This window comes from Lathyrus oleraceus, chromosome 5 (assembly GCF_024323335.1).
Source record: "Lathyrus oleraceus cultivar Zhongwan6 chromosome 5, CAAS_Psat_ZW6_1.0, whole genome shotgun sequence".
Taxonomy (NCBI): domain Eukaryota; kingdom Viridiplantae; phylum Streptophyta; class Magnoliopsida; order Fabales; family Fabaceae; genus Lathyrus; species Lathyrus oleraceus.
The window spans coordinates 121,605,560-121,618,644 of NC_066583.1; the positions used below are offsets into that span (position 1 = coordinate 121,605,560).

At 37.2% G+C, this 13,085-nt stretch overlaps 1 protein-coding gene across 1 annotated transcript; it reads right to left on the reverse strand.

Moving 5' to 3' along the window:
* Positions 1-361: 361 nt before the first annotated feature.
* LOC127079155 (uncharacterized) lies at positions 362-1,759 on the reverse strand. Its single transcript, XM_051019575.1, has 2 exons — positions 702-1,759; positions 362-620 (listed from the first exon to the last, which is right to left on the reverse strand). The coding sequence occupies exons 1-2, from the start codon at positions 1,757-1,759 to the stop codon at positions 362-364; spliced, it is 1,317 nt and encodes a 438-aa protein (XP_050875532.1).
* Between the last annotated feature and the right edge of the window lie 11,326 nt (positions 1,760-13,085).

Sequence of the window (13,085 nt, forward strand, 5' to 3'; positions counted from 1 at the left end):
CAGTTTCTCTCAGTCTTTGTTCGTTCCCATCTCTCGTAATCCTCAGCCACCCTTCGAGATATCCTGATGCTGCATCTTGGGCACAGCAACATGTCAGCATTCTTTTTGTGACATCTCCAGAGATATTCACGTAGGCTTTCGTTGGCTTTGGGATAGCCAAACTTCATCCCTTCTTGCTCCATCTTCAAACATTCTTCCACTTCCTCCATTTCTAGGGGGGTTGCTTCAGATCTACCATGTTGACACCTAGACTGGCGCCATCAGTGATTGAAATTTCCTCGAATTTCTTTCTTAGGCCCTCAGTAGCCTCGGTTGCTTTCCCCTTGAGACCTTCAGTGGCCCTTGGTTTGACGTTAGCAACCTATTTACTTTTGACAAAGATTCCAAAGGAAACATCGTTACTTAGGCCATCAGAAGCCTGCTTTCCATCCAGTGTATAGCCTCCAGTTCTTGTTGCTTTTAAAGCCTCCACTTCCCCTACGTCAATCATGTTGATTTCGACGGGTTCAACATAGTTTGTCTCAGCAATGTTGAGGGGATCAGTATCAACCTTCATCTGGTTTTTCCCTTTGTCAGCGAACTTGAGGCGGCCATCCCTGATTGCATTCTGAATAAGATCCCTAAAAAGAAAGAATTGTAAAGTTTTATGGCCTAAAAAATTGTGATATTTACAGAAGCCTCTTTTCTTTCGCTATTCTAACGGAGGAATTTTGGTATTAGGAGGCACTATCATTTGGCCATCTTTTACTAATAAATCGAAGATCTCGTCACATTTGGTAACATCAAATGTGTAAGTCTTTTTGGGAAATCTATCATTCTTTTTAGTTTCGACAGGGTTTCTGCCATTCGAATGTGTAAGCAATTTGCAGGCATAGGGTGGTGCTTCTTTTAATTCATCCAAATCTACTTCGAATTCCTCAAGACCATAAGGATCTTTAGCGATTTCAGACTCTCCGTCTTCGAATTCGACATAAGCAACCCTCTCTTTCTTATAATTCTTATTCGCTCTAGCCTTTTCATATTTTAAGTGTTCGACCTGTCGAACCCTATCTGCTAATTGGGCCATGTCTCTTAGATGCTGGGTATCTAACCTTTTCCTGATGGAATAGTCTAAACCTCCAGCGGCCATTTCGACCAACTCGTGTTCAGGCACTATTGTAAAGCATCTAGATTTCAACAAACGGAACCTATTCAGATAATCATCTATAGGTTCGGTGAATTTTCTTTTGATGTTGGCTAATTCCTTAAGACTTATCTTAGTTTGGCCCATGTAGAATTGTTCATGAAACAAACTTTCTAACTGGGGCCAAGCATCTATGGAATTTGGTGGCAAAGTTGTAAACCACGTGAAGGCGTTCTTTGTTAAAGAACTAGGGAAATATTTCATCCTTAGGTTCTTACTGTTCGCCAAATCCTCTGCCTCAGTCATGTATCTGGCTATGTGCTCTATAGTGGATTCACTAGTATCCCCTGAGAATTTGGTGAACTTAGGGATTTTACAACCCCTTGGTAATTCTGTTTGCAGGACATATTCTGATAAAGGAGACGAATAATTTGTCCGTCGAAGTCCTGTATTCAGACTATTCTGGGCCATGATTCTCTCTATCATAGTGGTTAAGTCATTTTCCATCATGTTTTCCCGCCTAACCCTATGAATTACTTCGTATGCATCCTGGTCTCTATTAACCATTATCACTCTCCTAGGTTGTTCTTCAGGGACTTCCCATCGAATTGGCTGTTGTTCCAATCTTGCCCCCATGACTCTTTCGTCAGAGGCTTGCCTTTGTGGTCGAACCTGATCTATCGTTGGTTCTTCTCCCTGGATTATAACCTGGTTTGGCCTGCGTCGAACAACAGATTGTGGGGCGCCTAGGAAATTTGTTATGCGTCCCATCTGCGCTGACAGTTGTTGGTATGTTTGGGCATTGTCAAAAGAATTTGTTTTCTAAAGGTTGCCTAATTATTCGTTGTAAGGGTAGGTAATAGGGTGGGGACTCCTTGTGATTGGTTATTTCGACCTACATGGTTCATGCCAGATCCAGAATTTTGAATTGGCGAAATAACCGTATTATGTGGTTGAGTATATATGGAAGAATTGTTTTGAAGTCCTGCCATGGCAGTAGATGGCATTCCATATGGGTAATCTCTCACAGGCCTAAAGTTCTCGAATCTTGGTGGCCTAGGGGTTGAAATTGCAGGAGTATCTGCCGCGCCTGACATAATAGGCATTGCTGTCGAATTATGCAAGGCCATGGATCCAGACGTTGGTATGGCCTGTGCATTAGGGATCTCAATGGATACATCAATCGAATTTGCTCCGATTGTGCCTGTTCCCTGGGGAGGGAATTGTTCCCCTTGACTGGTTGTATTAACCATCTTTTTTATGTTTTTTCTGTTGGTTATAGGTTGTGAATTGTTGGTTATCCTACCACTTCTAAGGATCATACAACGCTAATTTTTAAACCAAAAGAATAACAGCAATTTTGTATTGCAAAAGTAAAACAAACTATTGTAATTAACAATTCTTTTGACACTATGTCCCACTGGGCGTGCCAACTTGTTTACCAGTGATTTCTGATAAACAACCGCTAGTCTTCCAAATTTATATATTTTTGATAACTTACAGGATCGACTAGATTGATCCTAGGACATGTGTCTCAAGAACTATTATTACGGTGATTTGACTCATGGTTAAGTTTGTTTCTGATTTGTGGACAACGAAAAGTGTTTTGACAACAATTCTAAACGAAACGTATGACTTTATGAACAACGTAAATGACGATAACTTTGTAGTAAAAGGTTTCTTAAAGATAACGAAAATACTTGAGAAGGGTAAAGATAAATGACTCGAAGTAAATGCTTTAAGTTTTGAGAAAGTACTGAAAATGAAGACTTGGTGAAATGTAAATACAATAGTAAAAGTGATGATAAACTACTGAAAATAAGGGCAATTCGACAGAATAAAAGGCAGTGAATAACTTTAATTTAAATAATTGGTATGAAATAGATAACACGAACGAAACTTATGGTGTTCTTCATACATACATTTTCAACGTAAAAACTCTTTTCTCTCGCTCTGGTACTTCGAGTATATTTCGTGAATTTTTGTATATCTGTTTGAACACCCCTGAATCCAAAACTAAGACCCCTATTTATAGCAATTCGACCCTAACGGCCTCTACACATATGACTGCCACGTTCGCCATTCTAAAGCGTTGCATGTCTCAGATGTTTCCACGTGTTGGCCTGATGAAACGGCTTTGTTTAAATTTCAAATGCTTCCCGCTTGAAGCTTCGACTCTGTGAACGCCTATGTCAAAGAGAGCTTTGTGGAAATCCAAAAATCTTTTAAGTCTCAGGCTTCGACAATAAAGAATTGTTCACCCACGAAAAGAATTAAACAGCTTCGACACAGCCATCTTTTATTTATTCTCCAAAACGTAACACTTCCAAAGAACTTCAGCTATCTGTCGAAATCTCCAGCTAACACATGTGTAAGCCAAACCATTTGGCGCTAGCATGCAAGCACTATTATCCATGCATTCAAACTTTTGCATGTCTTTGCATGTCACTCATTATAAATAGTCATGCAACTCTCACTTATTTTCCTCACCAACAATCACTTATTCCTCTACAACAACAACTCTTTCATCTGCAACAACCATTGTTTCAAATATTTACTCTGACAAGATGTCTCTCCTCACTATGGGTGAATCGCACAGAGGCACAGTTGCAATTATAGCAACTTATGTAAGCGTTTAATTCTTGTATTATTTTTCTAGAATAATTTTTAATAACGATACTTAATTTGTTGTTTATCTTTTATAAAGTAGTGTATTTTGTTGTTTCTTTTTTAGGATGTTTCTAGGTTTCGAACTCGGGTCCACGAATTTGTACATATGGACCCGATGATCCAACCATATGTCGAACTCGCCGGTTTTAGACATATAAGCAAAATAATATCTTGGTCGGTGGATAATAAATTTATTCTTGGGTTATGTGAAAGATGGCGTCCCAAGATACACACATTCTGGTTTCCAACTGGTGAATGTATCGTGACGTTAGAAGACGTCTACATGTTATTGGGACTGCCTATCGAAGGTAGGGATGACAATGGGCAGGGTTTGGACAGGGTACTATAGTACCAATCCCCATACCCGCGATTTGAAAAAATCCTCGTATCTGATACCCGCTTGGGTGCCAAAATTAGCACTCGTACCCGTGTCCTATGGGTATGTAAGTACTCATACCCGTACCAGTGACCCGCATTCCTATTAAAAATAAATATATCAATTATAAAATATCATATGATTTTAAGTTTTTAAAAACATAAAAAAATTCAAACAATTTATTGTTGAATTAAATGGACACTTATATTAAATATGTAATGGTTTAACATTGATATACGTTTTATAATTAATACACATATATTTTTATATAATAATGTAAACTAAAATATACAAATAAAAATAAAAATACATAAATATATAGTGTGCGGGTATGGGACGGGATGGGTACCAAGATGCTCATACTCGCACATGTACCCGCTTATTTTTATGGGTAATTACCTGAGCCCATGCCCGTACCCATTTTTGCGGGTTTTTACCCTACCCGTTGTGGGTAAATTTGCGGGTGCCCATTGGGATGGGTCAAATTCCCATCCCTAATAGAAGGTAAGACGGTAAATGGTAAAACCAACTATGTGAATTCAATTTGCATGGACCTCTTGGATGCTGATTTGTTAGATGATAACTCGAGAGGTCAAAGTATACTCCTTTCACGCCTTAAGGCATATTATAACAGCTTACAGTTAGATGAGAATTCTACTGAAGAGACTCGAATAATAAAAACTAGGTGTCACATTATGCTTTTAATTGGTTCATTTTTATTTCCCGAAGGTAGTGGTTCTAGTATGCATGTTATGTATTTACCTTTACTAAGACATGTAGATAGAATAGGAAGTTACAGTTGGGGGTCCGCTTGTTTGGCTTATCTTTATAGATCTTTGTGTAAAAATGCACACAAAGACACATCTACATTTTTTGGATGTGCTGTTTTGCTCCAAGCATGAGGTTGGTCCAGACTATCGTCCCTAGCGCCCGTCAACAACAACCTATTCACATTCTCGTATGCACAAAAGTAAGTTCTTAAAATGGACTATATTTACTTACTTTACCGATTATTATCTCTAAATAATGTTTTTACTTTTATGGTGCAGATGGTCGGCATGTGGTATGAGTTATAACAGATGTCCTAGACACTATATTACTCAGTATCGCAATCTCTTGGATCACCTTCGACCGACAAATGTATGGTTATTAACCTAATTATTTCGTAATAATTTGTTAATTTCTTCTACCAAATTTATAATCTAATATATGTTCACATTTCAGTTCATTTGGCGTCTATATCTAAATTTGGATCATGACCATGAAATCAACGAACAAGACGCATATGTTTGGACTGCATGCACACTGATCATAAGATTCACCATTGTGGAGATGCACAATAGTGATCGTGTTAAATTGTAGTTCGGTATGCTTCAACAAATCCCAGATCCCCCGGCAAACCTAGAAGAATGGTATCTATGCAAAGTTAACGACCAATGGAACTTTAACATGTGGCAAAGCTTCGCTAGATCTGAGTGTCGCAAATGGAAGCACCACCAAGACCGTGTCTTAACAGACGTTGTGATGCCAACTGAAAAAAAATTAAGTCGTAATAATATGGCTTGGTACAGATCGGTTGGATTTGAGTTCATCGCCGAAGATATGTACTTATACGACCCACATCAGGTAACTTACACACCAGAAGGCTCAACATCTAACCCCTAACAACATTGTCAGACCGGCTACTCACAAACTCATATCCATCAAAATTTATGATCCACAAACACACAAACCTACAACCCTAACATGCCAAACACTCAACCACAATACCAAGAGCATACCCCGTACCACCAATAACAAATAGATCATCATCAAGACATCCAACATCACTATGCACCCAACATATCACCCTATCATAGCCGCCTTAGCCAAAATACCCAACGATCATTTAACACCAACCGTCCCTCCTCCTACCATGTCTAAATAGCCCAAACATCTCAAAACCAAAACATTCAACAATCATATATCTACCAAACACCACAACAATTATTTCAACTTTTCCTCGACGCATCATTCACACCAATGGCTCCCTTCAATCGTCTTGATCGCCCTCCAACAACTCAAACACAGTTGAACTACTCTGGCATAGGTCATGAACTCAGCTATGACGATACTCATTCGATGCATACACAAGACTACGCTGATTTGTCTGACTATCTCAAGCAATCTCCTCCAGTTGGTGGTGATGTTCTTGGGCCCCCAGATACTCAAACACTTGGGGTGAATCATCAACTTGGGTTATGGCCACAAGTTCGGGTAGCTAGGGGATGTGGGACCGGATGTCGGTTAGGTGATCTGGTCATCGACATTAGTCTTTTTTATGTAAACGGATATTAATATTAATATGAATTGGTCTGATTTCGAGTTTATCTATCATGTACAATGTTTTTCAAAAAAATTACGAAACACACATATGTGTCAGACCAATTGACGCCTCCTTTAAAACTTAATACATATGCGTCAATTGGATTGGCAACACAAGTGGACTAACCAATCCAATTGGTGCCTCCTCTATAAGTTTAAGAGCATACGCCAATTCATCTGGCGTCTCCTCTTCAAAGTGGGATAGTTTGGGGATTTTTTTGAAAACTGAGTTATTTTGAGAATTTTTTTGAAAAACTGGGTTATTTGGGGGTAATTTTTCGATTTTTGAAATCGGTACCAAATAAATTGGTAGAAATAATATTATTCAATAAAAAAATGAATGTCAAAAAAGATTGTTGAAAAAATAGAATTTGTAGTACTTTTAAAAAAATATATATGATTTTAATTATGTGAAAAATATTTAATAATAAATATATAAATGATTAGATTGTTAAGAGTCTCATGTTAGATAATATATGACGTAAATATATCTTTATAAGTTTGGATAATTTTCATTTTATAAGTTGGTCTTATAGGATTGAATTAGGCTCAATCATATTTTTTAATATGATATCAAAATCTTATTTAAGATTCGATAGACTATCTATTATTAAATTTCTGCGATTGAATTGTCCACTTGATTTATTATATTTAACCATAATAAGATATGTACACTTCCACTTTGATGCTTCGGGATAAAAGAGATATTGAATAATTACTCTTCAAATGTATCTCTAAACACCAATACAAAATATAAATTTAGAAAAACATAATAGTGAAATGACTATATATCCCAGGCAAGTAAGTGCCTCGCCTCTTCTTCTTTTGATGTTTAACATTCATTATTTTATTAGATAAAATTTCTGAGTCTGATTTTAGAAATGAGTATCACATAAATGGGTAGTAGAAGTCACATAAATAGTATTATTCAATAAAAGAATAAATGTAAAAAAAAAGACGGTTGAAAAAATAGTATTTCTAGCACTTTTCTTTAAAAAATTATGTGATTTTGATTATATAAAAATAAATATAAATTATTAGATGTTAATATCACTTGAGTGAAATTGGATTTATTATATTTAACGATTCTAGTAAGATATAACGCTTCAACTTTGATGCTTCGGGATAAAAGAGATATTGAATAATGATTCTTCAAATGTATGAATTTTTTATTCAAATATTCCACTTTAAAAAAATTCCAAAATAATCCATTTTTCAAATAATTTCTCAAACTATCCCAATTTTCAAAAAAAAAACACCTTTAAGGCGTACGTGTCAGATCAATTGGCGTTTACCCTTAATTTTTAAGAGGGACGTCAATTGAATTGCCTACAGCACATGGTATTACCATTCCAATTGACGTCCATGTGTATATACTGAGAGGAGACGCCAATTGGTCTGGCGTCTGTGTGTATTGTGTAATTTTTTTTGTATAGATAGATGTGTTGGGTAATTCATTTTTTTACATCTCTTTTCATTGCAAACATGTTTCGTCTTCGTCGCCGCTATGGAAAAGTGATTTATTCGAGAGACAAGTCTCCGATGGAGATGATGTTTTGGAACATATGTCATTTCGAGCAACTAAAGAGGGAGTTGGTTCGTTGGTTAGATGGAAACATACCAGAAGGGAAAAAAATTAGAAATATTGAGAGGCTCGATGGCGTACGTGGTTGGATGCGAGTAAAAAATGATAAGGATGTTAGGGAAGTGATGTTTGGACCACATGACATCAGTTTGATTGTTGTAATCAGTTAGAAATGTTTTTAAATATTGTGGTTAAGTATTTTCATCTGTTTTGATATTTGTTGTTTATTTAGACCTGTTCGGTTTTAAGTGTGCTTAAGTTGGAGTGATGTTTGTTGTTAACCTTGTTGTAACAAAAAGTTATTAATATATCAAAATCAAAGGTTACAACAATTGAAAGGATGTACTAAATTATGATGCAAAAGTTTCTCATAGATTGAGACATTTTTTCTTATTGTGTCCAGGTTGACGACATATACTACATAATCTTATCATTTTATCATCTGTATTCATTTCTGTTCTAATATCGGATAGATGGTTGTAAGCGTTCTGGTGACATATACTACGGTAATGGTCTTGTTAACATCGGATAGATGGTTATAAGCATCATGGCGAGTATGTGTGCATATGTCGTAATGACATGGGAGCAAGGAATACGGGAGGCCTCGAACTTTCCACAGTCTCACCAACTTCTGTTTAGTCTGACAGCATAGGATAAATTTGGTTTCCCCTCATTATGGTCCATTATTTCCTATACACTGAAATTTTGCATATAACGGTCAAAGATTATAACCGCGTGTGTGCTAGCTTTGATAGTTTCCTCTTTCATCACTTTCATACAACAATCACTGAATAATTGACCTGACATTAACATAGCACTCCATCTTTCACCTCAAAGGTAGATGTCAACCTAAATTGGTCCAGACTATCGTCCCTAGCGCCCGTCAACCACAACCCGTTGACATTCCCGTATCGCAGATGGTCGGCACGTGGTATGAGTTATAACAGATGTCCTAAACATTGTATTACCCAGTATCGCAATCTCTTGGATCACCTTCAACCAACAGATGTATTGCCATTAATTTAATTAGTTTGTAATAATTTGTTAATTTCTTCTAACAAATTTATAATCTAATATATCTTCACATTTTAGTTCATTTGGTGTCCATATCTAAACTTGGATCATGACCATGAAGTCAACGAACAAGACGCAGTCGTTTGTACTGCATGCACACTGATCATAAGATTCACCACTGTGGAGATGCGCCATAGTGGTCGTGTTAAATTGCAGTTCGGTATGCTTCAACATATCCCAGATCCCCCGACAAACCTCAGAGAATGGCATCTACGAAAAGTTAACGATCAATAGAACTTTAACCCTTGGCAAAGCTTCGCTAGATCCGAGTATCGAAAATGGAAGCACCGACAAGACCATGTCTTAACTGATGTTGTGATGCCAATCGAAGAAAAACCAACTCGTAATTATATGGCTTGGTACAGATCGATTGGATTTGAGTTCCTCGCCGAGGATATGGATATGTACTTATACGACCCACGTCAGGTAACTTACACACAAGAAGGTTCAACATCTAACCCAAACAACATTGTCAGACCGGTTATTCACAACCCCTTATCCATCAAAATTTTCGGTCCACAAACACACAAACCTACGACCCTTACATGCCAAACACTCAACCATAATACCAAGAGCATACCCCGTACCACCACCAACAAGTAGATCATCATCAAGACACCCGACATAGTTATGCACCCAACGCATCACCCTACCATAGTCGTCTTAGCCAAATCACTCAGCGATCATGTAGACGTCTTCTAACGTCACGGTACACTCACCGGTTGGAAACCAAAATGTGTGTGTCTCTGGCCTCCATCTTTCGCATAAGGCTAGAATGAACTTGTTATCTATAGACCAAGACATAATCTTGCTAATATGACCAAAACCGGCGAGTTCAACATAAGGTTGAATCATCGGGTCCATTGGGACAAATTTGTGGACTCGAGTTTGAAACCTTGATACATCCTATAATAGAAATAATATAACACTTGACTAAGTTGGTATTTCAAAATAAAATGGATTTGGTGAAGATGAATGATAAAAAGTTAACAAAAGAAAAAACTTACATATGTTGCGATGTTTGCAACTGTTCCTCTGTGTGCTTCGCCCATTGTGAGTAAAGACATATTATTGGGGAGTTGGTGTAGATGAAATTGGAAGATGTTGTTGAAGATGAAATTGTAAAAGAAGTATTGTAGAGGAAGTAGTGAGAATGTTGGTGTGGAAGAAGTGTTGAAGGAGTGGATGTATTTATAGGCAAATGGATGAGAGCATAAAAATTTGTGTTTGCATGGTGTCTCCACCTCATTTGGCGACCATGTACAATCCTAAAGAGGGGTCGCCATTCAAATTGACGCCTCCATAGGGACATGCATGCAAGGCTAAGTCTGAATGCTTGGTTTCGAGGACTGATTGCATGGGGTCGCCACTTGAATTGGCGACCATGTACAAGCATTAAGTGGAGGTGCCAATAAAAGGGTATTATCACATAAATGGGTAGAAGTCACATAAATAGTATTATTCAATAAAAGAATAAATGTAAAAAAAAAAGACGGTTGAAAAATAGTATTTCTAGCACTTTTCTTTAAAAAATTATGTGATTTTGATTATATAAAATTAAATATAAATTATTAGATGTTAATATCACTTGAGTGAAATTGGATTTATTATATTTAACGATTCTAGTAAGATATAACGCTTCAACTTTGATGCTTCGGGATAAAAGAGATATTGAATAATGATTCTTCAGATGTATGAATTTTTTATTCAAATATTCCATTTTAAAAAAATTCCAAAATAATCCATTTTTCAAATAATTTCTCAAACTATCCCAATTTTCAAAAAAAAAAACACCTTTAAGGCGTACGTGTCAGACCAATTGGCGCCTACCCTTAATTTTTAAGAGGGACGTCAATTGAATTGCCTACAGCACATGGTATTACCAATCCAATTGACGTCCATGTGTATATACTGAGAGGAGACGCCAATTGGTCCGGCGCCTCTGTGTATTGTGTATTTTTTTTTGTATAAATAGATGTGTTGGGTAATTCATTTTTTTACATCTCTTTTCATTGCAAACATGTTTCGTCTTCGTCGCCGCTATGGAAAAGTGATTTGTTCGAGAGACAAGTCTCCGATGGAGATGATGTTTTGGAACATATGTCATTTCGAGCAACTAAAGAGGGAGTTGGTTCGTTGGTTAGATGGAAACATACCAGAAGGGAAAAAAATTAGAAATATTGAGAGGCTCGATGGCGTACGTGGTTGGATGCGAGTAAAAAATGATAAGGATGTTAGGGTAGTGATGTTTGGACCACATGACATCAGTTTGATTGTTGTAATGAGTTAGAAATGTTTTTAAATATTGTGGTTAAGTATTTTCATCTGTTTTGATATTTGTTGTTTATTTAGACCTGTTCGGTTTTAAGTGTGCTTAAGTTAGAGTGATGTTTGTTGTTAACCTTGTTGTAACAAAAAGTTATTAATATATCAAAATCAAAGGTTACAACAATTGAAATGATGTACTAAATTATGATGCAAAAGTTTCTCATAGATTGAGACATTTTTTCTTATTGTGTCCAGGTTGACGACATATACTACATAATCTTATCATTTTATCATCTGTATTCATTTCTGTTCTAATATCGGATAGATGGTTGTAAGCGTTCTGGTGACATATACTACGGTAATGGTCTTGTTAACATCGGATAGATGGTTATAAGCATCATGGCGAGTATGTGTGCATATGCCGTAATGACATGGGAGCAAGGAATACGGGAGGCCTGGAACTTTCCACAGTCTCACCAACTTCTGTTTAGTCTGACATCATAGGATAAATTTGGTTTCCCCTCATTATGGTCCATTATTTCCTATACACTGAAATTTTGCATATAACGGTCAAAGATTATAACCGCGTGTGTGCTAGCTTTGATAGTTTCCTCTTTCATCACTTTCATACAACAATCACTGAATAATTGACCTGACATTAACATTGCACTCCATCTTTCACCTCAAAGGTAGATGTCAACCTAAATTGGTCCAGACTATCGTCCCTAGCGCCCGTCAACCATAACCCGTTGACATTCCCGTATCGCAGATGGTCGGCACGTGGTATGAGTTATAACAGATGTCCTAAACATTGTATTACCCAGTATCGCAATCTCTTGGATCACCTTCAACCAACAGATGTATTCCCATTAATTTAATTAATTTGTAATAATTTGTTAATTTCTTCTAACAAATTTATAATCTAATATATCTTCACATTTCAGTTCATTTGGCGTCCATATCTAAACTTGGATCATGACCATGAAGTCAACGAACAAGACGCAGTCGTTTGTACTGCATGCACACTGATCATAAGATTCACCACTGTGGAGATGCGCCATAGTGGTCGTGTTAAATTGCAGTTCGGTATGCTTCAACATATCCCAGATCCCCCGACAAACCTCGGAGAATGGCATCTACGAAAAGTTAACGATCAATAGAACTTTAACCCTTGGCAAAGCTTCGCTAGATCCGAGTATCGAAAATGGAAGCACCGGCAAGACCATGTCTTAACTGACGTTGTGATGCCAATCGAAGAAAAACCAACTCGTAATTATATGGCTTGGTACAGATCGGTTGGATTTGAGTTCCTCGCCGAGGATATGGATATGTACTTATACGACCCACGCCAGGTAACTTACACACAAGAAGGTTCAACATCTAACCCAAACAACATTGTCAGACCGGTTATTCACAACCCCTTATCCATCAAAATTTTCGGTCCACAAACACACAAACCTACGACCCTTACATGCCAAACACTCAACCATAATACCAAGAGCATACCCCGTACCACCACCAACAAGTAGATCATCATCAAGACACCCGACATAGTTATGCACCCAACGCATCACCCTACCATAGTCGTCTTAGCCAAATCACTCAGCGATCATGTAGACGTCTTC